Source organism: Apodemus sylvaticus, chromosome 7 (assembly GCF_947179515.1).
Source record: "Apodemus sylvaticus chromosome 7, mApoSyl1.1, whole genome shotgun sequence".
NCBI classification, from domain to species: domain Eukaryota; kingdom Metazoa; phylum Chordata; class Mammalia; order Rodentia; family Muridae; genus Apodemus; species Apodemus sylvaticus.
In genome coordinates, this window is record NC_067478.1 from 4,605,184 (window position 1) to 4,632,333 (window position 27,150).

Here is a 27,150-nt window from a genome sequence, read left to right on the forward strand (position 1 = left end):
CACTGCCTCATTGGTCCAGAAGGGCTGTGTGCAGAGGCTGCTGGTGCCTGGTGAAGGCTCTTCCCCATCTCCCTGTGTAACCCTGGGCAATCTCCTCACTGTTGTCTCATCTGTAGCCCTCCGGATGAACAGAGGCTCTCCCTGTGACCCTGTGACCCTGTGACCCTGTGACCCTGTGACCCTGGTCTGAAACACAGGGGCCTGAGTGTGAGCTCTGCTGCCTGAGCCTTTTGCACAAAGACTTTTAATTCATTTTTCTTTTGTAGATGAAGCTTGTGTATGGAAGAGGAGAGGGGTGGGTGAGAGAGAGCATCCTGGGCTCTGTGCTCCTGAGCTGTTTGCCATCAGGAGTATTCAAGTCTTTTAGGGCCTCAGTTTCCCCTCCAGAGCCCAGCAGTGCCTGGGTGAACTTGGCCCATTGCTTCAACAGGTCCTGAATCTCTTCTTGGCCTTGCTGCTCAGCTCCTTCAGCGCAGACAACCTCACGGCCCCCGACGAGGACGGGGAGATGAACAACCTGCAGCTGGCCCTGGCTCGCATCCAGAGGGGCCTGCGCTCTGTCAAGCGGACCACCTGGGACTTCTGCTGCGGGCTCCTGCAGCGGCGGCGGCAGCGACCGAAGAAACCCGAGGCCCTCGCCACCCACAGCCAGCTGCCCAGCTGTATCACCGCCCCCAGGTCCCCACCACCCCCAGAGGTGGAGAAGGCACCCCCAGCCCGCAAGGAAACACGGTTCGAGGAAGACAAGCGACCGGGCCAGGGCGCCCCTGGGGAGACGGAGCCGGTGTGTGTTCCCATCGCAGTGGCCGAGTCAGACACTGACGACCAGGAGGAAGATGAAGGGAACAGCCTTGGCACGGAGGACGAGTCCAGCAAACAGGTCAGCCATCGCCCCACCTGACTGGACAGCCACCTGCTTGTACGGAGTCCAGAGCGCAGCCCTAGCCTCAGCCAGACTACCTCAGCACAGGGGAAGAGGAGCTCCCAGCAGATGGCCCCTCAGAAGGGTGCCAGCTCCAGCCTGTCCGTTTATCCTGATAATTAGTATTCCTCCCAGGCTAACCTAACAGACAGGGAGCATGAGGCGTGGCTAAGCATTCTTGATGAATACCTCCACCCCCTCCCCCAGCTCTGCCCACTGTCCGGCACCAGGACAAGCAGAGACAGATATCCCAGTGAGAGAGGGCTACGGTTTGGCGACCTCACAGCCATCTCCTCCCCTCCTCCCATGCCTGAAACTAATTCTGAGATTTAAAAATAAGTATCCCTGAGATGGAGGTGTCGGAGACACCACTATCTTATCTCTCAACCTGTTATTTTTAACACTTTGGACTGGGGTCTGGCCAAAGCAGAGTGTCTGCCCCTCAGGTTTTCCCTGACCTGGACTGGGCTCCAGGCAGCTCCTTGGGTCCCTCGGTCAGGCATAAGCAGTTCCCCTCCATGCTGGTGGCCCTTCCTGGCTGCTTCCTCAAGTGGCAGCAGCTAGGCCCGGGTCCGCGGTTTGCCTCCTCCTGCCTCAGTTGGCCTCTCAGTGCAGCCTTGGCCCTTTTACTCAAGTTGTAGGACTCTAACAGTGGAGGGAGGGAGGGGCAGCTGAGGGAAGGAGGGAGGAAGGGCGAGGTTATAGGACCACAGCTTCCAGTGTCTCCTGCACAGGAGATGGGAGTTGGATTCTGAATGTTCCTCCTTTTCTCCTTCCCCTGGGACCAGTACAAAGGTGTGTGTGTGTGTGTGTGTGTGTGTGTGTGTGCATGCGCATGTGTGTGTGTATGTGTATGCGTGTGTGTATGTGTGTGCATGTGTACATGCATGTGTGTGCATATGTGTGTATGTGTGCATGTGAGTGTGCTTGTGTGTATGTGCATGTGTATATGCATGTGTGCGTGCATATGTGTGTATGTGTGCATTGTGTGTATGCATGTGTGAGTGTGAGTGTACGTGTATGTGTGGGCATATTTGTGTGCATGTGAGTGTGCTTGCGTGTGTGTATGTGTATGCATGTGTATATGTGTGTGTGCATATGTGTGTATGTGTGGGTTGCATGTGTGTGAGTGTATGTGCACATTGCATGTGTGTATGTGTGAGTGTATATGTATGTGTGAGTGTATATGTATGTGTGTACATGTATGTGTGCATATGTGAGTATGTATATGTGTGCATGTGTATGTGTGTGTGTGTGTGTGTGTGTGCGCGCGCGCGCGCGTGTGTGTGTTGAGGGAATCAGTGCAGACTAACTGCAGTATCTCCAGAACTTGAGAAATCAGCACATTCTTCTTCCTTCTGAGTAGCGTTGATAGTATTCATAGGATGGGCGTTGGTAGCATTCATAGGATGGGCATCGTGGTCCACATGCACCCTTTCAGGTACTCTTAAATATGCTGAGCTTTGGCTACCGGCCCTTTGCCCATACTCACCTGGAATCTCTCACTTACTGACCCAAGTCAGCAGATGAAGGGGTCCTTGGTAGACAGAGGTTCATGAAGAGGCCAGGAAGCAGTGGGCAGGGCTACAGTCCACAGGGCAGGGCCCTGGAGACCCTCTGCCCTTGTGTTTGGGCTCTGCTCATGGGGTCTTTTCAGCAGGAATCCCAAGTTGTGTCTGGTGGCCACAACCCCCCCCAGGAACCCAGGGCCTGGAGCCAGGTGTCAGAGACCACGTCCTCTGAAGCTGAGGCCAGTACGTCTCAGGCAGACTGGCAGCAAGAGCGGGAAGCGGAGCCCCGGGCCCCGGGGTGTGGTGAGGTAACGGTGGGTTCTGCTGCTGGGGCCAGGGCCAGGCTGTGAGGGCCGCAGCACACGTGTGTCACAGACAGCATGGAGATATGTCACAGAGAGGAGGGTGGGAACCCAGTGTCCTGACAGGGAGAGATGGTTCCTACCCCAGGTCAGGTCTCTGAGGCCGGACATAGCCAGTCCTTCTGCGTGTTCACCCTTCTCCTCACGCTTTGCCCGTGTGTTCTTGTGCCGTTGGCAAGCGTTTGTCCTGTAACTCTCCGTATCCAAAGAGGACTTGAATGATCTTCAGAACAGTCCTCACCACATCTGTCAGCTGATGCCTCTTCCCTGTCTTCCCTGCAAAAAATTAAAAAGAGGGGAGGAGGCATCTCCGCCTGTCGTCAGGATTGACTGTGGCCACAGAAAGACTTTACTTTGAGTTAATTGCCACACACTTGGGAGCTTTTGTGTTTAAAGAAAAACCCACATTTCTTGTTTCTCGTATAAACTTGGGATGGTGGCTGTGCTGTAGGCAGGAGGGAACCATGGCTTCTGCCTGGAGCTCTCTGCTTTGCTGCAATGCCACCTGCCCGATCGCATGTGCGACCCTGCCTGGCTCCTCTGCATATCTGAGTTTTAAGCCCCCAAGCCAAGGGGCAGCCAACCACGCTGTTCAACCTCACTTGCTTCAAGCGTGTGGAAAGGAGGCCGCATGCTCAGAGAGTGCCGGGTGACCTCTCTCCTCAGCCCAGTGCTTGTGACTTTTCCTGTAAGACAGGCCCTAGGATGTCCCGCCATCATGGCCCTGGTGACTATCCTCACGGTGCGGGTCAGCTTTCTTCCTGGATGGCCTAACATCTGGCGTGGAGTAGGAACATGGGGGATCCCAAGCCTCAGGAGGAAGTGTGAGCTTTATGACTTCTTCCCTTCGGATGTTTGTGGTCCCGGGAGAGGAGGCGAGAGAAATGCTGCGGTGTTCCCAGGGAAAGGACTTCTTCCAGGCCGGGCCTGGAGCTGGGTGGGCGGTGTGCCTGCCTACTGCGCAAAGCCCTGGGCTCCATCCCTCGCACTGCAGAAACTGGGGGCATCGGTTACGGTTGCAATCCCAGAAGATCGGGAGTTTGAGGTCAACATCAGCTGCAGTGAATTCCTGTCTCAGAGAGAAAGGGAAGAGGGAGAGGGAAGGAGCCTCCTCCTTCCTGTAGTAGGATCCTGAGAACCCTGACAGCCCTCTGGGCCTCGCTCAGCTGGAATAACCAGTGTCAGAGTTGTGGGCCAGGAGACAGAGCCCCACCCCTCTGGCCACTCCAAGCAGCCTGTCCCTCCCCTGAGACCTAGTCCCTGAACCCACAAACCTCAGAAGTGAGGAGAAACAGGAGGTACAGATGCGGGCAAGGGGATTCATCCCAGGAAGGGAGAAAGAAGGCGGCAGGAGTCACAGGGCCAGGCCCCACCATTCAGTCAAACAGGCTGGCCTCGGCAGCCAGCTGAGAGGGGAGTGAGACAGGACTACCGAGGCTCCTGACTCCTCTAAGTTCTGTTCCCCATAAGCAGAGGTAGTGATAGGGACCTCTGTGAAAATGACTTGTAGGAATGGTTCTCCCTAGAGAGGCCAGGAAGGACACAAGAGAAGCAGATTCGGAGGAGCTAGAGCGAGGTCAAGAGTTGGTTTGCTGAAGTAGACGTCAGCGTGTGCTAGTGGGCAGCTACAGAGCATCAAGCCCGACCCCTGTGCTGTCCCGCATTAAGGCCTGAGGTGACCACCCAGGGGGCAGTTCACTGGCTGAACTGTTCTGGAGGAGGGGCCTGCTAAGGTTTCACGGTGGTAGGACAGGTGGTAGGACAGGGTGCTCTACCTAGTTCCAGGCACATGGCACTACCCACAGCCACAGGGCACAGACACTCACAGGCTCCCAGATGACCTTCCTACAGCAGTGGTCCTCAACCTCCCTGATGCTGCGACCCTTTGATACAGTTTCTCATGTCGTGGTGACCCCCAACCGTAAAATCATTCCGTCGTTATTTCATAACTACAATTTTGCTACTGTTATTGATCGTATCTGGGGAGATAGAGGTTTGCCAAAGGGGTTGCAACCCCAAGGTTGAAAACCGCTGACCTGACTGGCGCCTCCCTGGGATCCAAGTTATCAAGGTCTAGGGCCAGGGAGGAAAGGTTCCAGCACTTTCTCTGCCCCATTCTAACACCTGTGTGAGCTGAGTGGGAAACAGTCTGCTGCTGGCATGTTCTCTGCATGTCTGAGCTGCTGCTGTGTGTCTGTGTCTTGGCTGTGCATCCGTGTCTTGGTTTTGATTCTCTTCTGGATGTGTCTGCGTACCGTATGACCCCATAGTCCCCCCATACACACACACTTTGTTTGTCTTGTCCAAGCTAGATGTATTCTCCCAAACCTCCTCACTCCCACATACCCCGGCCTTAAACCCCACATACCAGAGCCACAGGGCCAGAAGCCCTGAAGCTCAGCCTCTGCTCCACCCTCCCTAAGTGTCTCTGAGGTAGGCATTGGGTCACCTCCACCTCAGAGTCATGGGTGTTCAAAGAGGGAGCCATCTGGACTCACCCTAGGCTTCCCCCAGATGCTAGGCTGGAGCCTGAGGCTGGTCCTCAGCTCACGCCATCCCTCCCCTCCCCCACAGACCCCCGAGGACAGTTACTCGGAGGGTAGCACCGCTGACATGACCAACACCGCTGACCTCCTGGAGCAAATCCCAGACCTTGGTGAGGACGTCAAGGACCCAGAGGACTGCTTTACTGAAGGTACTGGGAAGCTCTCAGCCACACCCAGAGGGTACATGAGACCCGAGAGTTCCTCAGCACCTGGGCCGTGCCATGCCTCGCCCTGAGCTGGAGTCTGCTTCCCTTTATTATTCACCTGTAATGTGGATCATAGTGGGTCTGCCCAAGGCACAGGGCTGGACAATGTCACTAAGGGATGACAGCCCCCTACTTGTGGCGGGGCAGGCATGTGTGAGCCAGTGGAACCCAGGTCTGCCACGCCCTGCACATGGAGTCATTCCCGTCTACCCATGTGGCTGTAGTATGCGGCCATCTAGGTGACTGACATCCACACCTTTGTCTTTTTTTGTTTTGTTTTTTTTGTTTTTTCGAGACAGGGTTTCTCTGTGTAGCCCTGGCTGTCCTGGAACTCACTCTGTAGACCAGGCTGGCCTCGAACTCAGAAATCCGCCTGCCTCTGCCTCCCAGAGTGCTGGGATTACAGGCGTGCGCCACCACCGCCTGGCCATCCACACCTTTGTCAATGGGTGCATTTGGACATAGCTGCAGTTTTATAACACATGCCAGTCACTTAGGGATCCACCATTCCCAAGGGAGTAAATCATGGAAGATAAGTATTTCCAGAGTTCATTTCCCAAGGGGAACAGGCTGGCACCCATGCCATCCCCAGCCCGCCCCCTGCTCAGTCCAGCCAGCATCCTCACAAAACGTTCCTTCGCTGACTGTGTGGCTCTATGGAGAGCGCCCACACTCTGACCCCGCACCGTGTGCCTGTCATCCCAACCTTTTGGTCATCCCCTCAAACAGTCAGCCCTCTGCCGTCAGACCAGTGCTCACGGGCCTGTCGCCCTCCCTGCCCCGCAGGCTGCGTCAGGCGTTGCCCCTGCTGCACAGTAGACACGACGCAGGCCCCGGGGAAGGTCTGGTGGAGACTGCGCAAGACCTGCTACCGCATCGTGGAGCACAGCTGGTTCGAGACCTTCATCATCTTCATGATCCTCCTCAGCAGTGGAGCGCTGGTACCTCCTGGGGATGCAGGGCGGGGCAGGGAGGGCGCAAGAGGAAAGGAAGAGGAGGGAGACATCAGCAGCTAGAGTGCCTGGTCAGAAAGTGGGCGGCACCTCCGTGGATGTGGATGTGCGCCCCGTGCAGGGGAGGGGGGTGTCCTTGGAGCAGAGCAGGCTCAGAAATCCAACATGCACAGCAGCGGGGCTGGCCCCTACCCTGTGTCCAGCCCACTGCCTTGCTCCGCGAAAGGCAAATTATTTTCTCTGGCTCTCCAGCCTCCCACATTGGAGCTCATCCACCTGCCCTCTGCATCAGACGTGCTGCCAGGCCATTAAAGGGCAGCCATGACTGATTGGGCACAGCAGCTCCGCACCACCCATGCCTTCCATGTGGGCCACAGGCTGAGCCACATAGCTCATGCGTTGGCACATTCTGTGGGTGCATCAGCTTCTATGGAAACACCAGTAATTTATCCGCACTGTTCAAAAGCCCCGGGCCTGGTGCGTGAACACAGGCAGAAGTGGCCTTAACCTTCCGTTCATTTATGGTCTTTTCTAAGCTCTCCGTGTTTCTGGCCTCAGGGTCTTCCACTCTACTCCGGGAACCCAGATCCTACAGGTTTGAGGGCTCAAAGATCAGTGCGAGGTAGAAACAGAGTGGGAATGGAAGGGAGGACTCATGAGTGGTGAGGTCAAGTGGAGGAGGGGTGGCTAGGGAGGACTCCCTAGAGTAAGCATGGAGGCTCACGGTGGAGGACAGCCAAGGAGGAGCAGTGAGACCCTCCAGAGAATTCCCATCCGGCGTGCAAACACCAGCTCTGGGCCTGTAGGCCTTCTGCAAAGACGGGCTAGCCCCGATGGTTGAGGGCGGTGCCAGTGAACAGGGAGTAACACAGAGGAAGTGAGGGGCAGGCATGTGTGTTGTTGGCAACGGGAGGAGAGGGAGCACTGTGCGGGGAGGAGAGGGAGCACTGTGCGAGCCCCTCCCTGCTTTAGAGCGGGCCTGGAGCCATGACTTGCAGCCGGCCTGCTGTTTTACCATCTGCAGCCAGAGCCAAGTCTCCGCAGGCTGCAGAGAAGTATGATTTGACAATATGTTAACAAGTTTTGTTTTTAAACAGCCACAAACAAGGGCAGCCAGAGCCATTTAGTCTGGGCTGTGCGGGGGTGGGGGGATCTCAGGCTGGCATAAGCGAGGAGGAGTTTTGGCAAGTATCTGGTGAATCTAATCAGGGTAGTCAGCCAAGCACTGTTGCTAAAAAACCACGTCAATGATATACTGGGAGAAAAGGAGTCTGCATGTGTTGTTTAAAGTTATAGACTTGTTTAACAGAAAGCAGATCCCTTCCAAAGTGCTGAGGGGGGAAATTTGAGAAAACAGAGATCTTAAAAAAAAGAATTAAGAAACAGAGGAAGTGTAGAAAACAGAAAATTATATAACTAAGCAAGATCAAGTGTATTTTAATAATAAATGTAACTGGATAAAATTCACTTTTTAAAAGGGAAAGGACTCTGATCTTGAAAGAATTATCAGCCATGTGCAAGAAAGTGACTCAGAAATATTTAAAAAAAAAAAAAAGCTGGTTGAATTCCTTTATCTAAAATGCTTGGGTGTAGAAGTGTTTCTGACCTTAGGGGTTTGGGAATTTGAGACTATTTGCATAAAATTACCAGTTGAGCAGCCTAAACCCAAATTTCATGAATGCTCATATCTGGAATTTTTGGTGTCATATCAGCTCTCAAAAAGTTTCAAATCAGCTGGGCGGGCGGTGGTGGCACACGCCTGTAATCCCAGCACTTTAGGAGGCAGAGGCGGGCGGATTTCTGGGTTTGAGGCCAGCCTGGTCTACAGAGTGAGTTCCAGGACAGCCAGGGCTATACAGAGAAACCCTGTCTCAAAAATTTTTTTTTCAAATCATATTTCTTTGCCTTAGGGATGTGTGTTTTATACTTTTCTCCTTGATACTTGATCAAAAGCACCTTAAGGGAGGCCTGCTTTGGGGGTCACACAGTGAGCGCGCACAGTCAGTCCATCACATCTGGGAAGGCATTGGCTGGAGCACAGGCTGCTTACCCACATCTGGGCTGGTCCAGAAGCAGAGAGAGGTGGCTTTGGGCCCTTGTCCTGCTTTTTCTTCTCCCCTCCCCCAACCTACGTGAATGACTCCACTCACTTAAGAGTGAGGAGAGTAACTGCCCAGTTAATCTTATCTGGAAACACACTCACAGATGTGGCCAGGTGTGTGTGTGTGTGTGTGTGTGTGTGTGTGTATGTCTATGTGTGGTATATATGTCTGTGTACATGCATGTGTACATATGTGTCTGTGTACATGCATGTGTACATATGTGTCTGTGTACCTCTGTGTGTGTCTTTCTACACCCGTGTGCAGGAGTCAGTGGAGGCCAGAAGGGGTTGTCAGAGTTTCCTGGAGTCACATGTGGTGGTGAGCTGCCCAGTGTGGGTGCTGGGAACCAGACCTTAGTCCTCTGCAAAAGCATGCTTGTAATTCTCCAGCCTCCACATTAAAATATTTTGACTAACGATGAAATTATTTTCTTCTCTCAGAACCAATTACCTTCTCTCCCATTAACAGGCATGTCAACGGAAGTCAGGGCATTTTTGTTGGTGTATTAATATTAAACAATGTTTAATTCAAAGTAAAAAACTTCAGATAAGACAATGAAGGCCCCAACCTACAGTTAAAGTACAGCTACTGGGGCTGGAAAGATGGCCCGGCAGTTAAGAGCACACACTGCTCTTACAGAGGGGTTCATGTCCCCACAAACATGGTGTGGCTCACAGCTGCCTGTAACTCCAGCTTTAGAGGACTCAACAGCTCTAGCCTCTATGGATACCTGCATCCACATGCATATACCCCACATACATGCATCCACATGCATATACCCCACATACATACATCCACATGCATATACCCCACATACATACATCCACATGCATCCACATGCATATACCCCACATACATACATCCACACGCATCCACATGCATATACCCCACATACATACATCCACATGCATCCACAGGCATATACCCCACATACATACATGTAATTAAAAGTAAAATGCATCTAGAAATGCAATATTGGAGGTAAAGAGGTGGCTCAGCAGTTAAGAGCACTGGCTGCTCTTCCAGAGGACCTGAGTTTGATTCTGTGTACCCACGTGGGAGCTCACAACTGCCTGTAACTCCAATCTCAGGGAACATGCTGCCCTCTTCTGGCCTCCGTGTGCACCAGGCAAACACATGTTACACAGACACACAGGTAAAACAGCCATACACATAAAAATAAATACATTAATTTTTTAAAAATTAAAATATATTATAATTATTACTTGGGATTGCATAGCATTTAAACCTAAAGAAAAACACTACTAGAGGAAAAATAGGGGAAAAAAAGGCAATCAAGTGTGCTGGTATCGAATCTTCCCTGTGGTGGGTTTGTGACAGATCAAGTAGAAAGAGCAAGACAGCGAAAGACAGGGGAAGAAAAAAAAGTAATCAACACTGAAGTACAACTGCATATGAGGCACTGTTTTAAGTATTTCATAAATATTAATTTCAGTTAATTATCACAGGAGCCCTGGGAAATGAGCACCACTGTTAAAACAGTTCTACAGATAGAGAAGCTGCTATAAATACCAAAGTAGAGGCCAGGGATGCTTTGCCTGGGCTATGCAAGGTTTGCTTTGATCCCTAGTACAGAGATAGATAGATAGATAGATAGATAGATAGATAGATAGATAGACAGACAGACATATACATATGTATATACATACACATTCACACATACGAACATTCATATATCTGCACATGTACATACATACACACTTGTACATGCACACACATGCATACATACATACACATGTGTGCATATACACAAATGTACACGTGTGCACAGACATACACGTGCACACACGAACACATATACACATATGTATGCACACATGTACATACACATGCATGCATACACACATGTACATACATACACATACATATATATACACATGCACACATACATGCATACATACATATGTACGTACATAGAGAAAAAAACTGATTGGGGAAAAACTTGGATAGAACACACTGAGACTCGTGTGTGTGTGTGTGTGTGTGTGTGTGTGTGTGGTGCAGCCAGTGCTGTAATCAGAGGGCAATTTATAGAGATACATTTTTATCAGTAAATGAAAAGAACAGATTAAGAATTTTTCTATTTTTATCAGATTTGTTTTGCTAGTATTTTCACAACTGTTGAGATAATTGTATGTTTTAAAACTCTTTGTTTAGTTCTGACGTTTTAGGATATAGGTATAATATTATTTTAAGTTTGTTACTGAATCCTATTGGCAAGGTTTGGGGTTTTTTTTCCCAAGAGTTTTTGAGTGACCAATCAAATTGTTTAATTGAAGGAATTAGAAATACAAGGTCAGAGCCATAGCTCAGCAGATGAAGGGCCCTGCCACAGAAACCTAGCAACCGGAGTTCCTTCCCCAGAAGCCCAAGTAAAGAAGGGAGAAGAGAAGCAACTCTATAGGATTGACACACGCCAGGTGACCTCCACACATGCTGGGTGACCTCCACACACGCCAGGTGACTCTACACACGCCGAGTGACCTCCACACACACCAGGTGACCTCCACACACGCCAGGTGACTCTACACACGCCAGGTGACCTCCACACACGCCAGGTGACTCTCCACACACGCCAGGTGACTCTACACACGCCGGGTGACCTCCACACACGCCAGGTGACTCTACACACGCCGAGTGACCTCCACACACGCCAGGTGACTCCACACACGCCGGGTGACCTCCACACACGCCGGGTGACCTCCACACACGCCGGGTGACCTCCACACACACGCCGGGTGACTCTACACACGCCAGGTGACCTCCACACACGCCAGGTGACTCTCCACACACGCCAGGTGACTCTACACACGCCGGGTGACCTCCACACACGCCAGGTGACTCTACACATGCCAGGTGACCTCCACACACGCCGGGTGACCTCCACACACGCCGGGTGACCTCCACACACACGCCGGGTGACCTCCACACACATGCCAGGTGACCTCCACACACGCCAGAGGATGCACTCACCAACCCCTCTCCCACTCAATTGTCAGTCAATTAATAAAATTGTTTAGAAATTATAAATGTAAGGACAAGACAATCCTGAGCAAACCAAGGGATGAGGTTAATGAAATAAATATAGATTAGTGAATTGGAAAGTAAATAGCCATTCGGCATAAAATTCTATAGCTAATCCCTTGAAAATATGGTCTAGCTAATCTAATTTCCCATGTTTCCCAGAATGGAGTCTCTCAGAATCTGAGAGAAGAAAATAATTTCATGCCATGTAAAATATTCTAATGTGGAGGCTAGAGAGATAGCCCAGTGGCTAAGAGCATGTAGTGCTCCTGTGTTGGACCAGAGCTGGGTTCCCAGCACACATACTGGGCAGCTCACAAGTTCATGTGACTCCAGAGATCTGATGCCCTTTTCTGGCCTTTGTGGACACCTTTACACACAAAGAGAGAGAGAGAGAGAGTGAGAGAGAGAGAGAGAGAGAGAGAAGAAGAAGAAGAAGAAGAAGAAGAAGAAGAAGAAGAAGAAGAAGAAGAAGAAGAAGAAGAAGAAGAAGAAGAAGAAGGAAGGAAGGAAAGAAGGAAGGAAGGAAGGAAGGAAGGAAAGAAGGAAAGAAGGAAGGAAGGAAGGAAGGAGCCTAAGAAAAGGCCTAAGGGGTGTGCTCGTGCTCATTGCTCTAGGTAGAGAATCTAAGTTCAGTTCCCAGCACCCACATGACCACAGGTCACCATCTGTAATACGTTTCAAGGGATCTGATGCCCTCTGCTGGCCTCCTTGGGCACTGCACACATGAAAAACATACATACATACATACATACATACATACATACATACATACACACACACAGAGGCAAAATACTCATATATGTAAAATAAAAATAAATATTTAAGAAAAAGTAAAACCTAACAATATTCTAATGTCTCAAAAAATGAGAAGCACATATACCTGTTAAAACTAAATCTGGTGTCATCACCTTCAAGAATATTGGAAAGAACACATGCCGGTTTTCAATCCTCAGACTACATACTCAGAAATAGTGGTGCAAGCATCTGGTAAAATGCAAGGGGGATTCAGTAATAGATTTTAAAGAGTAGGTATAACACATGTATATTCTAAGATGTCAAAAGGGTATTATGTCCCAGAATCTATTTTTGTAGAAATATAGAAAAATATAGAAAACAGATAACACACAATTATTTAATCGAGGGAATAAAACCCAACAACAAAAGAAATAAAACATTTCCTTAGTTTACTGAAAAACTCAGCTTCTGCCCTCATTAGAGATAAATCACTTGAAACATTTTCATTAAAGTTAAGAATATGGAAAGAATCATTTAACTGCTCTCTAGCTGTTAATCGATATCTAATAATAACCTTTAAGTACTTACCAGGATGATTAGTTAGGTATATGAAAGGAAAATCGATGACTGTAAAAGGAAGAATTGAGGCCAGGCAATGGTGGTACACACCTTTGATCCCAGCATTCAGGAGGCAGAGGCAGGTTGAGCTCCGAGTTTGAGGCCAGCCTGATCTACAGAGCAAGTTCCAAGCCAGTAAGGTAGTAAGGCCCTGTCTCAGGAAAGAAAGAAAGAAAGAAAGAAAGAAAGAAAGAAAGAAAGAAAGAAAGAAAGAAAGAAAGAAAGAAAGAAAGAAAGAAAGAAAGAAAGAAAGAAAGAAAGAAAGAAAGAAAGAAAGAAAGGAGGGAGGGAGGGAGGGAGGGAGGGAGGGAGGGAGGGAGGGAGGGAGGGAGGGAGGGAGGGAGGGAGGGAGGAGAGAGAGAGAGAGAGAGAGAGAGAGAGAGAGAAGGAAAGAGAGCAAGGATTTAAAATCAGGCAGGGAGATGGGGAGGGTGGGCAGGGTTGAGCTTGCCCCACTAGAGCCGGGGCCTGAGTTCAAACCCTCCCACTATGTGAAGCTGATGTGTTGGCACACATCTATAATCCCAGCATTGAGCAAGATGGGGAGGTGGAAGCAGGAGGACCCCTGCGGCTCTTGGGCCACCTGGCTGCTGCAGCAAAGCGAATTAGAAACCCTGTCTCAGATTAGACGCAAGGTGAGAACTGACACCGGGTTGCCTGGCTGACCTCCACAGGCATGAACTAACTGTTCACACACATTAGCATGCACACACCCAAATATGTGTGTGCATGGTATGCACACACACACAAAAAAGCAGGTCTGGAGAGACAGCTCAGAGGTCAAGAGCACTGACTGCTTTTCCAGAGGTCCTGAGTTCAATTCCCAGCAAACACAGGGCAGCTCCAGTTCCAGGGGATCCAGCGCTCTCTTCTGGACTTTGAGGGTACTGCATGCACATGGTGTACAGACATGCAGGCAGGCAAAACTCCCATACACATAAAAATAAAATAATTTTTAGAGAGGGGCTGGAGAGATGGTTCACTGGTTAAGAGCATTTGCTACTCTTCCTGAGGACCTGGGTTTGATTTTCAGCCTTTATATGATGGCTCTCACCCATCTATAACTCTGGTTCCGGGAGACCCTATGCTGAGGGTGCAAAGCATGCATGTCATCCATAGACACACATGCAAGCAAACACTCATACACATCAAATAAAAGGTAATCATAATCAGATGGGGGCTGAGGCCGTATCCTGAATTCACTTCCTAACATGTCAAGGAAAAAAATCGAAATTAATAAGAGTATTTATTTGTGGATAATACAGTCACAGAGGGAAAAGATGAATCCCTCTAAAAATACTACATGGGCAAAGGAGGTAACTCAGTGGATGAAGTGATTGCCGTGCAACCCTGAGGCCTGGATTCAATTCTGGAGCCAATCAGAAGGCAGACAGGAGAGCCGCTCCACAGACTCGCCCTCTGACTTCCACACACATGTTACACACACCTCACGCCCGGGTCACACAAGCAACCTTTTAATTCAACTTTTTAAATGAAAAGAAGAAAGGAGTTTGAAATTGCTCATATTAAAACAAACAAAAGACAAGCCATGGCCAAGGGTGAAATAAGATACAAAGAGCTGCTGCTGCTGATGCTGTTTTGTGTGGTTGGAAGATGTAATACTTCTCTGCTCTTTCTTCTTTTCCCGTTGTTAAAAACGACACCAAAAAAATATTACTGGTAACAGAACAAAAAATGAAGGATAGGTCTGTTAAGTAAGAATAAAGTCTTCTTGCACGGAGTGAAATAAGACAGACTCCACGCTGTGGTCTGAGGTAGGAAGGCTCTTGAGCAGTTGGCAAACAGTTAATTTGGGGTGAGGGCTCAGTTAAAGAAAGAAAGCTGTTTGCCCCCAAGCCTGAGGGCCTAAGTTACTGCCCCTCCCTCCCCTCCCCCCCTCCCCCTCCTAATCCTGGCCCATGTGGCCGAAGGAAACAACCAGGGCCCCACAGTTTTCCCCTGGCCTCAACACTATGGGCTGTGGCATGCCCATATCTCCACCTCACAAATAAATAAAAGTAACACTTTAAAAACAAAAATGAAATATTACTACATTCTAATAGTGATTTTGAATGAATTTGATAAAATATCACTAAAAATTTATCTTAATCACCCAAAACAAAACAAACTAACCAAAAAGGTCAGTAGAACAGACAGCATCTGAGGAACAACAGAGGGGCTCGGTGACAGACTGCTTGTCTAGAAACAGGTCAGGCCCTAGGTTCCATCCCAGCACCGAGAGGAACACAAAAACTAACACCAGAAAGGCGAGGGGTAGATCTGCGTAAATAGAGAAATGTCACACACAGTGAGACTGACTTCTGATTAGTGGATTTTATGTGGACTTTTTAATAAAATGTTGGAGCAGTTGACAAACCACTGAGAAAATTTTATTAAAATACATATTTACTCTTTACCAAATATATATTAGGTTTTTTTTTTGAAATCATAATATAAACCACCAAACTTTTATAAAAGAGGAAAGGAGAGAATTCTTTTTTCTGGTCTTAGAATAGATGAGGACTTTTTAAAAACGGGTTTCTTTTCAGTGTTTGGTTGTTTTGCTTGCATGTATGCATGAGACCAGAAGCGGGTGTCAGATCCCATGGAACTGTGATTACAGACCACCATGCGGGTGCTGGGAATCGAACCCAGGTTCTCTGAAAGTGCAGCCAATACTCTTAACCACTGAACCATCTCTCCAGCTCCCAGGTGATGGCTTTCTTAGCACAATACCAAAGATTATGCTAAGCGAACATTATAACCAGTGATATCACTATATTAGATATGTGGTAATGCCCGTTTAGCATAGCAAACAAGACGTAGAGGCACACGGCAGACCAGAATAGAGTACTCTGTGGATGGAGTGCCAGCTGATCTCTTCTGGTCTTGTTCACAGTCTGTCCCCAGACCACACCTTTGTTCTGACATCAGGAACCTAGAATTGCACCCTCAACAAATAGACACATTGTTGACTTCAGTGTTGCTCCTGGTAGACTTACAACCTCTGAAAAGACTGCCGGGCATTAGGGCATTAATATATTCGAGTTAGTGAACAAAGAGGTTCAGAACCTTTGCTGGAAATTACTATGATGGAAAAAGTAACTTCTTTGGTTTTCTTATTTGGTTCCTTAGGGTTTTGTTTTTTGCTTTTTAAAGGATTATTTTAAAAATTCACTGCATGGGTTTGTGTGTGCACATTCCGTGGAGAGCTTGCAGAGTGATCCGTCTCACAGCTCCCGAGGATCTCAATCGCTTATTCCCTCTGAGCCATCTTGCTCCACCCAGTTGGCTGGTTTTTGAGACAGGATCTCACCCTGTAGCCCCTTCTTCGTTTGGTAAGCCTCCTGTCTCAGGCAACCCAAGTTCTGGGGTTATACCCAGCTTTTCCTTTTCTTGTAGAGTTTGGTTCTCATGTCTCACAACCAGCAGTAACTCCAGCTCCAAGAGATCTGACGCCATCTTCTGGCCTCAGTGGGCATTGCACTTACACGCACATACACATAAACACATGATTAAAAGATATTTTTTTTTTAAAGTAATTTCAAAGCAAATGTTTGACATGGCCTATAAAACCACACTCTGAGTATGTGTGTGCACACATGCACATACATGAACTCTCACAAATGGCGTCTGAATGTTAGTGCCTGTTCTGGTATGTTCATGAAATTGGGAATTCCAATTTTGACCATTTCTGGGGTTTTGTGTGTGGGGTGTGTGTGTGTGTGTGTGTGTGTGTGTGTGTGTGTGTGTGTGAACTTATGTAGGGCTCTGGAACTTGAACCCAGTGCTTTATGCATGGTCTTACTGTTCTATATCCTCAGGCCTTGTTTGATTCATAAGACACACACTTTTTTTTCTTTATTTCAGCAAAAATAAAGACATAAACATAAGTAGACATAAGTGGATCTCCTTTTATTTTGAAGGTTCCCAAGTCCATCTGAGGGCCTGGATTGTACTGCCTGGCTGCCCACACAGGCCCAATTAGCCATACCAAGGCCTCAGCTGTGTGTCCCCAGGCACTGCATGCTGTACTCATCCCTGGATCATAGCAGAGGCCCTGAAGTCAGACAGGGGCCCGGGGGTGACAGAGGACGCAGCTCCCCAGGATCCCCGGTGACATGTTGCCTAGACAGGGAGCCTCAGAGCGCTCTGGCTGGAGAGGAGTAGAGCAAGGGAGGAAGGGCGGCCGGAAGCCCCAGCCACTTCCTGGTGGCTCAGGGGATGCCCCGGTGCCAGCAGCAGTGAGGGGGGAGGGGACTTTTCTCGTCTTTACTGCACTGTGACAGGTGGTCCCAGAGCCTCAGCCCTGCAAGACAGGGCCTCCTGGCCGAGGCTACATGTTTGACTTCTAGATCCTGAGGAATCCTGAGGAGAGCCTCTCTGTCCTGAATGTCTGAGCTTGATGAAAATTCTACTTTAGCTGGGCATGGTGGTGCACCTTTAATCCCAGCAGTTGGGAGGCAGAAGCAGGTGGATCTCTGTGTCAATGCCTGCCTGGTTTACAGAGAGAGTTTCAGGCTAGCCAGGCCTATACAGTGAGACCCTGTCTCAAAACAAGAAATAAGTAAATCAACTAATTAAAAATAATAAGTGCCATGGAGCTGTTGTGAGAATATTGTTTTTCATTTTTGGTTGTTGTTGTTGTTGTTGTTTCGAGACAGGGTTTCTCTGTGTAGCCCTGGCTGTCCTGGAACTCACGTTATAGATTAGGCTGGCCTCAAACTCAGAAATCTGCCTGCCTCTGCCTCCCAGAGTGGTGGGATTAAAGGTGTGCACCACCACCGCCTGGCTTGAGGGAATGTTGGAATATCTGTATTTAAAAAGAAAGAAAATTCTGCTTTGGATCAAGTGTTGCTGGGTTTTTGTTTATTAAGTGTGTTTGTTATAAGGGCACCTTAGTCTTTGTTAGAATGGAGTCGGATATAAATCCCCATGGAATATGGTAAATATACAAGATAAGTAGATTAAATTCGAAATGGAGGGGAAGCCAGAGGAGGTTTGCGCACTGTGCGCAGCGGAAAGCGGTGAGCTGCGCGCCTGGTCCCTCTCTCTGGTTTAAATGGGCATGCTCAGAAAGCCTAATTAACTGTTTTCTGCATCCTATTTGTTTATTTAATTCACATGATCTACTTTTATTTCTGCTGTGCCAGGAATCAAAACCAGGAGCGTTGTGCATGCTCGGGAAGGGCTGACTACAGGGTTACAAGCCAGCGCTCATTTACTTACTATTTATTTTTGAGGCCGGCTCTCACAAAGTTCCCCACTGAGCCTTGATAGCTCTTTCTCCTGCCCCCTTGTCTCCCTCCTCTTTCCCTCCCCCTGTCTCTCTGCAGCTAAGGCTGGCCTCCCTGGTATCCCTGCCTCAGCCTCAGTTGGGATTACAGGCCCACACAACCAAGCTCAGGCAGGAAAGGGATCTTATCAGCACGCTAGCCTGGAACTAATGCTTGCTGTTTGGTGTGGTGCGGGGGAGCGCACTGCCCAGCTAGCCACCTACAGCGAGGACACTCTCCTGACCGGTCTATGGTTGAAGGGGAGGAGCCACACCTCCTTCACGGGTGTCTGGTCTCAGTTTCCTCCCTCCTGAGCAGCAGCCACTGCTGGGACTTGTGCCCCTGCGGGGTGAGCTGCTTGGCAGTTATCTGGGCTCTTAGCCCTCCATCTGCCTTGCCCACAGGCCTTCGAGGACATCTACCTGGAGGAGAGGAAGACCATCAAGGTTCTGCTGGAGTACGCCGACAAGATGTTCACCTACGTCTTTGTGTTGGAGATGCTGCTCAAGTGGGTGGCCTACGGCTTCAAGAAGTACTTCACCAACGCCTGGTGCTGGCTCGACTTCCTGATTGTGGACGTGAGTGGTCACGCGAAGGGACCCAAGAGGTGGGGGCTCTTGGCAGTGCAAGGGATGGAAAGAATCACCATCCAGGGGCCAGGCAGAATCACCAGGTGGGATTGGGGGTGCTTGGCTGGGTTGTGGGGCAGGTGAGCAGAAGGAAGGCGGGAGGCGGAAGCCTGGACCTCGGGTCAGGGAGGAAGAGGGCAGCTGAGAGCAGAAGCCTGCCTCAGAGCAGGATCTGTGGGAGACAGTCAGAGAACAGAGCTGTGTTCAGGCAGGGTCCTGGGACAGGAGCAATGGCTGGGCATGCTGTCAGGACGGCCAGAGGGAGGAGGTGAACAGGCATGTCTGGATTGAACCCTGAGGACCCTGTCTACCAGCTGTGCCCCAGGATGCCAAGTGCAGTGCAAGAAGCGAGCGTGTACTCCGAGACTCAGTCACAGGGAAGTCCCTGAGCTTCCGGGACTCCAGAGACTCAGGATGAGTGTGGGCCCTGGAGGTAAAGTAGGGGAGGGCAGACCCAGCTGGGAAGAGACAGTGCTCAGAGAAGAGGAGCATCCGTGAATCTACTCTCTGAAGGAAGAGGGGCTCAGGAGCCCAAGTGCGTGCGCAGCTGTGGGGCGGACTCTGCAGCAAAGAGTGGCCATCAGGATCTGCAGCCAGAGCTCCAGAATGGGCTTGGCCCTGGGGCTTACACACCAGCAGGGCTGACTCATTGGCAGAGACTCAGCCCCAGTAGTCCTAGGGAAAACCCAACTGAGGCCACACCGAGGGAGGGAGAGCAAACCACGGTGTCTCTACATTTGGAGACCCAGTGGGATGGAGAATACGTGGGGCCAGGTGCCTGGGCTCCAGCCTAAGCTTTTTCTATTGCCCCGCCTGGACACGAGAACCCTGTGTGTGCGGCAGCGGGCTGGGGTGGGTGCAGCCTGGCCCGGCTTTCTCAGCCCTGAGGTGAAGGCTCTGTTAAGAGGCCAAAGTCGGGCCTAGGATCCTCCCAAAGCTGCCTCGGGGACCCCTGGCCTGCTACTCCTGATGCTTTCTTGGGACGCTGGGCCTGCTGAGGGATAGATACTCAGTCTGGGGAAGGCTAAGGATTTCTTGGGAAGCCCACTGACTCAAATCCTGGGGACCCAGGACCGAGGGGGATCGACAGTGCTTCCAGGCTAAAACAGGAAGAACCCTGCGGAGAAGGAGATGACCCTCCTGCCGCCATTCCAGATCAAGCAACACTCGCCATCCTCCTAAGAGAGGTGGTCTCAGCCTCAGGTGCTCCCAGGTCGCCTGCAGTCCTAGGCCTCAGGTGATTCCAGGACTCCACGCAGTCCCAGGCCCATGTTCAAGGACTATTGTTTAAGAGTCTAAGCCCACCTAGACACAAGTGACAGCAAACAATAAAGCAAATAGAACTAAGCCAGTTAGGGCTGTCAAGATGGCACAGCGGGTAAAGGCGTTTGCTGCCTAGCTTGACAACCTGAGCTCCATCCCTTGAACTTACGTGATGGGAGGAAAGAACCAGCTCTTCCACGTGATCCTCTGGTCTCTAAACATACAGCATTATACATGTGCACACACATTAGATAAATAAATGTAAAAGATGGTTTTAAATAAACAAACAAATAAGCGCATACATTAGCTGGGTATGAAAGTACAGCCTAAGCCGGGCGGTGGTGGCCCACGCCTGTAATCCCAGCACTCTGGGAGGCAGAGACAGGCGGATTTCTGAGTTCGAGGCCAGCCTGGTCTACAGAGTGAGTTCCAGGACAGCCAGGGCTATACAGAGAAACCCTGTCTTGAAAAAAGCAAATCCAAAAAACCAAAAAAAAAAAAAAAAGAAAAGAAAAGAAAGAAAAAGAAAGTACAGACTATAATTCCAGCACTTAGGAGACTGAGGCAGTAGGATTGCTATGAGTCCCGGGCTAAACAAGACTACATAACAAAATCTTGTCTCAAAAAGGAGAGGCAAGGGGTGTGGGGAAAGGGGCCAGTTTGGCATTAAGTGTGAGGGTGAATTGGCATGGAGAACCCCGGGAGAGGCAGCTATTAGAAGTCTCGGAACCAGAGCTCGTGGTGGAGGGATGACTCAAGGCGCACTTCCAATAATGGCTGGAGTGGGCCGCTGAGCTGACTTGGGCAGAACTGAGGGTTTACTCCTAAGGGCTTATCAGAACCTTCTGAGCGAGCACTGTGCCTGGCACGTTTGAAAGACCACCCCAGAGTGGCTGGGCAGAGGGAACAGGAGGAGAAAAAGGCACATGGGCCTTTGCAAAGGCAAGGACTCTTATTTAGGATGAAAAGGGAGGTTAGTCAGTCCTGTACTATGCATACTTGAGCTGAGGTAGGAAGATTGCAAGTTCAAGGCCAGGTGGGTAACTCAATGAGACCCTGCTTCCAAATCAAAAAGGAAAGGGAAGGCTTGGGGCAGAGTGTCAGCTTAGCATGTGTGAGGCCCTGGGTTCAGTCAGAAAAGGAGAGGCATCTGAGGAGGCTACACGCTGGCTTTTGCTCTTAAAGGGCCCCGTACTCTGCGGGCAAGGGAGAAGCGTGAATGGACTCTGGAGCAGGGTGAGGAGGCTCCAATTAGTAAGCCAAGGGGAGGGGAGCCTGGCCTGAGGCGGAGGCATCGAGGAATCTCCATAGACAGCCGTGTTGAAGGCGGGCCAACGGGGAATCCTGATGGGTCAGGCGTGGCCTCAGAGCAGGTGGGGATGGTTTCAAAACTGCAGCCAGGACAGCTCGAAGGATGGGGTGGCCCTCCTCTGAGATGGGGGATCTGAAGTCCAGACATTCAGACATAGAAGCATCTGCTAGGAGGAGATACCAAAGGTGGCTACGGAGTGGAGCGGCAGGCAGACCCACGAAGACTTGCCCCACCCTCGGGGAGGCGGGCCCTGACCCGTCACTCTGCCTTCCAGAATCTTCCAGGGGTAGGAAAAGCAGCCTGGAAGCTAAGCTAGGTCTTCTCAATGCTCCTTGGCCACCTGGTGCTTCCCACCTCGGGAGAGAGCTCTGGGATCTCGGTTCCTGTGCACGACCCTCCCCACTCGCAGCACCAGGGTAAAGGGCAGTGGTCCAGGAAGGAGACCTTTTCTAGACCGTGATCACGAGAGGATAGAGAAGTACAGGCCTTAGCTCTCGGACCCTTGGCACGATGGAGTCCACAGAAGGGGGGGTTCTGGGGACAGGATGGGAGGAGCAGAAAGTCCACTCCTGTGTCACCCACCCTGCCTAGGTCCTTAGAAGATGTCAATGTTACAAAGTTCAACTTAAGGGAAATGCCCCCATGACCCTCTGGTGCTTGTATGCAACCCAGAACTGCCCTTCCTTCCCCCCAAAATAGACATTTCAGAGAGAGGAGGGGACCAACTCAAAGGTTGACATAGAGGCCTGGGTTTTGTCTCAGCTCAGCCACACTGGGCAGAACAGAAATGACACATCCCAGGTCACGGGGTTAGTGGCTGTGACATACATGTACTGAGCTCTCTAGAGGGCCTCTAGTCAGGATTTACCCCAGGCCTTCAAGGCTCTGGGAAGCCTGGTCTAGCGGTTCACAGGCTGGTAAAGAAAACATGGCCAGCCCGACAAGATGACCCGGGAGCCTACCGCCTGTGTCGGAGCTGTCCCTGTTTCCAACCTTACCCCTCTCCGTAGGTCTCGCTGGTCAGCCTTGTGGCCAACACCTTAGGCTTTGCGGAGATGGGTCCCATCAAGTCCCTGAGGACACTGCGTGCACTTCGACCCCTGAGGGCCTTGTCACGATTCGAGGGCATGAGGGTGAGTGGGGCCTCTGCCATCCCAGCAAGTGGAGGAGGTGGGAACAGGAGACCTGGCCTGAATCTCGATGGTCTCCTTGCTGACTTCGAGGAGTGTGGTCTAAAATCTCCAGGGAGGGTTCTTCATTTCCTCACCTTCAGAGAGGAGGTGAGAACTCACAGGAGCACCATGGCCCTCTTCCCCTGCTCTGCCACAGGGGCTCAGTGCGCTGTGTGCCGATCTGCAGGCTGGCCTGAAGTCCCTCACTTGCTGGCAGCCACGGGCGGCCTTTCCCATGTCCTTATGTGATGGTGAAGGGCAGTGTGGCGGGAGCCAGGGAAGGTGTCGTGTGGTGGGCGGTGCTCTCACCTTCAGTGACAGTTTGTGTAAGCTCACGGCTTAGCAGATGCCTTTTGATCGCCTAGTCATTTGTGGGTATTACTACATTTTACCAAAGTATGAAAGCATATAAAGCAAGTTTTTAATATCTTTTTTAAAATGTATTTGTGTGTGTGTGTGTGTGTGTGTGTGTGTGTTATACTTGTAAGCACAGGGGCTCATGTGCCACAGGATGCAATTGGAGATCAAAAGGTGAGTTTTCAGAATTGGTTTTGTCCTTCCTCCCTGAGTTCAGGGGGCCAGACTCACGTTCTCAGGCTGTTACCGGCTGGGCTGTCTCTGCAACCCTATTTCTTTTTTAAAATAATAATTTCAGTTTGCATGCAGAGTAACAGATTTCTTCATGACATTTATATATATACTTAGCTCCCGTGGTTCCCCCACATCCCACCTCCCTGCCCCCAGCCCTTCCTGTCCCCTTCCTAGTTTTGTATCATGTTTGTCTGTTACCCTCCCCATGCCTCTCCCTTAAAGCCCCCCCACCACTCCCATGGCCCCTTTCCAGTTCCACCCACACTCACTCCCACGTAGATGCACATATATAAAAATTGGGAGCTGGATCCACATACAAGGGGAACAAACCTCATCTGTCTCTTTGAGCCTGGGTTACCTCGCTTCGTATCTTCCATTTCCATCCATTTTGATGAGACGGATTTTAAAGTCCTCAAGAAAAACAGTGGGTCTCTGGCCCAGCGTTTGCCTCAGTGGGTAAGGCCCTGGGTTTGACACCCTGTCCCAGCACTGAAAAGGAATTAACTGTGATAGACACAAAGAAAGAAGGTGTGTGTGTGGGGGGGTGTCTGTCTGTGTGTGTGTGTGTGTGTGTGTGCGCGCGCGCGCGCGCGCGCGCTTTAACATACCCAGTTCTTCACGGCCTCAGAGAACAGTGTCTGTCCTACCCCCTCAGCAAGTACTGCCACATGGCTCATCGTTCGTGTGATGGCTTTGAACCTTTCCTGCACCCCCAATGAGACCGCTTAGTCCTGGCAGGGACTCCCACCCACAAGGGAGGAATGGGACCAGAGCTAAATGTCTTTTTGAGAGCCAAGGACACTTGATTCCAGAGGGACATGCTGGTGCCAGGTGTCAGGAGTGCCTCTGATGTGGCTGCTGGCTGCAGTGGCAGCCAAGGGCAAACTCTGCAGAAAGCTTGGTGCCCTGGGGAGCACTAGGGAGCACAGTTCCCACCTGCTCCAGGTCTGTGCTGTCTGCTTCAGAATGCCATCCCCTATCTTGACAGCGGACCCACTGTGCCACAACAGAATCTGCCCAGCTTCACCCCAGCCTGTGTGATCGACAGCTTCCTGGCTCCTGGCCAGCTAGGCTTGGCCCATGCTTGGCCCGGAGTTCCCCAAATGTATGTGTCAGGAGGTTCAGGGTCAACAGCAGACAGCACATGGGTCTCCTGGGTATGCTTCAGGGGGACCATCCACCCCCTGTAGCAGCAACCCTGGAATAAACCAGAAGTTCGGCACAGAGAATTAAGGACAGGCAGGACTGACCAGGGCCTAAAGCCTTTGGTTTGACTAGTGAGTGGAGACCCCATTTTTTGAAAGTTGTGTTTTGTCGATCGTGGATAGAAGCAGAAGAGGGCCTCAGAGGAGAAGGCCAGTGTGTTCTGGAGTAACCCCAGCGTTTAGGGTGAGGATAAAAAGGCCCTTGATTCTCTCTGACTCCCCTCACTTGACACCAGAGCTCTAGCCTTCGTGACTGGAAGACCCTCAGCCCCAGAGCCACCTGTGGCCACCACTTAGCGACAGCCAAGTCTTGAAAAGGGCCTATGCCCTTGGCCACCTCAAGAACTAAGTGTCCTCTCCGCCCACCAGGTGGTGGTCAACGCGCTGGTGGGCGCCATCCCCTCCATCATGAACGTCCTCCTCGTCTGCCTCATCTTCTGGCTCATCTTCAGCATCATGGGCGTGAACCTCTTCGCCGGGAAGTTCGGTAGGTGCATCAACCAGACCGAGGGGGACCTGCCTCTGAACTACACCATCGTGAACAACAAGAGCGAGTGTGAGTCCTTCAATGTGACCGGAGAGTTGTACTGGACCAAGGTGAAGGTCAACTTTGACAACGTGGGGGCTGGGTACCTGGCCCTGCTGCAGGTGGTAAGTACTGATGAGCAGGCATCCCCCTCCCCCTCCATTGGTGCTCCAGATATCCGCCCTTCGCCCTGGCGTGGGCAGGTGCGGGCAGTGGGCTCACAGGGCCCAGGGCAGTGGCTCTGCGCAAAGTCTACAGACTCTCAGTTTTAGACTGGACACATTATCCGGGATGTCTGGCATCGGGGCAAGACAGCATGAGACAGGACCAGTTCCCCAGCCACCAGCTCAGTCAGCCTCTTCAGGTGGCACAGGCTAGATACAAACAAAAGTCTGCTACTGCCCAGAGCCTGAAGTGCTGGTGAGATTGTGACTCACCGCCCTGTTATAAAATGTCTCAGGCTGTTGAAAAGATGGGGATACCAACACCTGCCTACCACCGGCAAGGTCCAGAATCCTTGAACCCCACCCCCAAAAGGAGTGTCTGCTTCCGTCTTTGATGTGCGGATCCTCTCGGTTGTCCGTTTACTTTGCGGGCAGGATTGTGCAGTGGTTATAACGCCTGCCATAAAGTCAACCCGCACGGCTCAGTCAATAACATGCTTGCCACACAGGCATGAGGGTCGGGGTTCAGATCCCGGACACCCGCATCATGAGCCAGGTGTAGTGGCACATGCCCCTAAACACAGCATTAGGGAGGTAAAGGCAGGACGAGCCCTGGGGTTTGCTGGCCAGTCTAGCCGGACCAGCAAGCTCCAGAAAGGGGTCTGGTGAGGCAGCTGCCACCAAGGCTAGTGACCGAGTTCAATCCCTGGGTCCCACAGGGTGGAAGGAGAGAGCCAACTCCTGCAAGTTGCCCTCTGACCTCTGTCTGCATAAATGGCATGGTAAACAGACATGTACACACTCGGACACATGAAGGTAATAAAATAATGTGAAAAGCCATTGAAGAAGACCTCTGATCTACACACACACACACACACCATATTCAAACTAATCAGCCACCATTGACCTCAACTGCAGAAACGCGTAGATCCTTGATATCTAAAGCTGCAATGTCTCTCTTGCTCTCTCTCCAACTGTAAGCTCAGGCACCTGTCTCTAGTCTCAGAGGAACGCTCAGCGGGACGCCATCACCCAGGAACTCCTTTAGCATCCAGTGCCATGTCCTCTCTGCCTAAGTCCTAGCAGAGACCACAGACTCCCCTGCAACAGTACAGGGTGGGACCAGATCCCAGCTGTCTGTGCCTGAGGCTGACCTCGGCTCAGAGCTTAGAAGGAACCCCTCCCTTCAGACTCAGAAGCCCCCACTCTTCCAGGCCTGGGAAGGATTCGGTCACAAGTATCTCATAACCTCAGGTGGTCTCCAGCAGTCAGTGTTCCCCCCCGCCCCCCGTTACAGCTGAAAGTCCCACAGCACTGGATGCTCACACAGCTTGCACATCTGCCCAGCTGTGCCATGACTGTAGCACGTGCTTCAGTTACAGGGACTTGACGGCCATTCTATGGTCATCCGGCCCCTTGCTTTGGGTGCGTAGTGAGGCCGTTCATGGCCAGTGTGGCTAGCTGCTACACCTTGTGGCCAAGAAGAAATAAGGAAGGAGGAGCTGTAGCCCCATGTTCCCCAGCAAAACAGTCTCATGACCCAAAGTCCGACTGTCCACCCGTCTCCATCTCTTAAACAACCGAGCCTCAAAACCTGGGCCTTTGTGGGCATCCCATACCTAGCTGCCTGCTTCTTAAGAGCTCTGAAATGGAGCCAGCAAGATGGCTCAGGGAGCAAGGGCACTTGCTGCCAAGCCTGACGACCTGAGTTCAAGTCCCAGGACTCGCATGGCAGGAAAGAATAGTTCCTGCAAGTTATCTTCTGACTTCTATACATGCAGTATGGTATATATGTACACACACATGCACATGCACACACACACAAATCTCTAGTAAAATATTAAAAAAAAAGAACTTAACCAGGTAGTGTTGTCACCTGTCTTTAATCCCAGCACTCAAGAGGCAGAGGCAGGCGCTGAGCGATTCTCTGAGATCAAAGCCAGCCTGGTCTATAGAGTGAATTCCAGGAGACTACACAGGACTACACAGAGAAACCCCATCTGGAGGTT

At 50.8% G+C, this 27,150-nt stretch overlaps 1 protein-coding gene across 8 annotated transcripts in view; it reads left to right on the top strand.

Moving 5' to 3' along the window:
• Scn5a (sodium voltage-gated channel alpha subunit 5) overlaps positions 1 to 27,150 on the top strand; it is an 83,032-nt gene that overhangs the window by 45,384 nt on the left and 10,498 nt on the right. For 4 of the 8 annotated variants that reach the window (XM_052186986.1, XM_052186990.1, XM_052186988.1 and 1 more), the window contains exons 16-22: positions 431 to 880; positions 2,583 to 2,741; positions 5,370 to 5,490; positions 6,334 to 6,488; positions 18,684 to 18,857; positions 22,494 to 22,616; positions 24,821 to 25,102. In XM_052186986.1, the coding sequence (XP_052042946.1) occupies positions 431 to 880; positions 2,583 to 2,741; positions 5,370 to 5,490; positions 6,334 to 6,488; positions 18,684 to 18,857; positions 22,494 to 22,616; positions 24,821 to 25,102 (1,464 nt within the window). Of the gene's footprint in view, positions 1 to 430; positions 881 to 2,579; positions 2,742 to 5,369; positions 5,491 to 6,333; positions 6,489 to 18,683; positions 18,858 to 22,493; positions 22,617 to 24,820; positions 25,103 to 27,150 lie in introns of all 8 variants that reach the window. The other 4 variants (XM_052186984.1, XM_052186987.1, XM_052186983.1 and 1 more) reach the window with 2 other exon arrangements.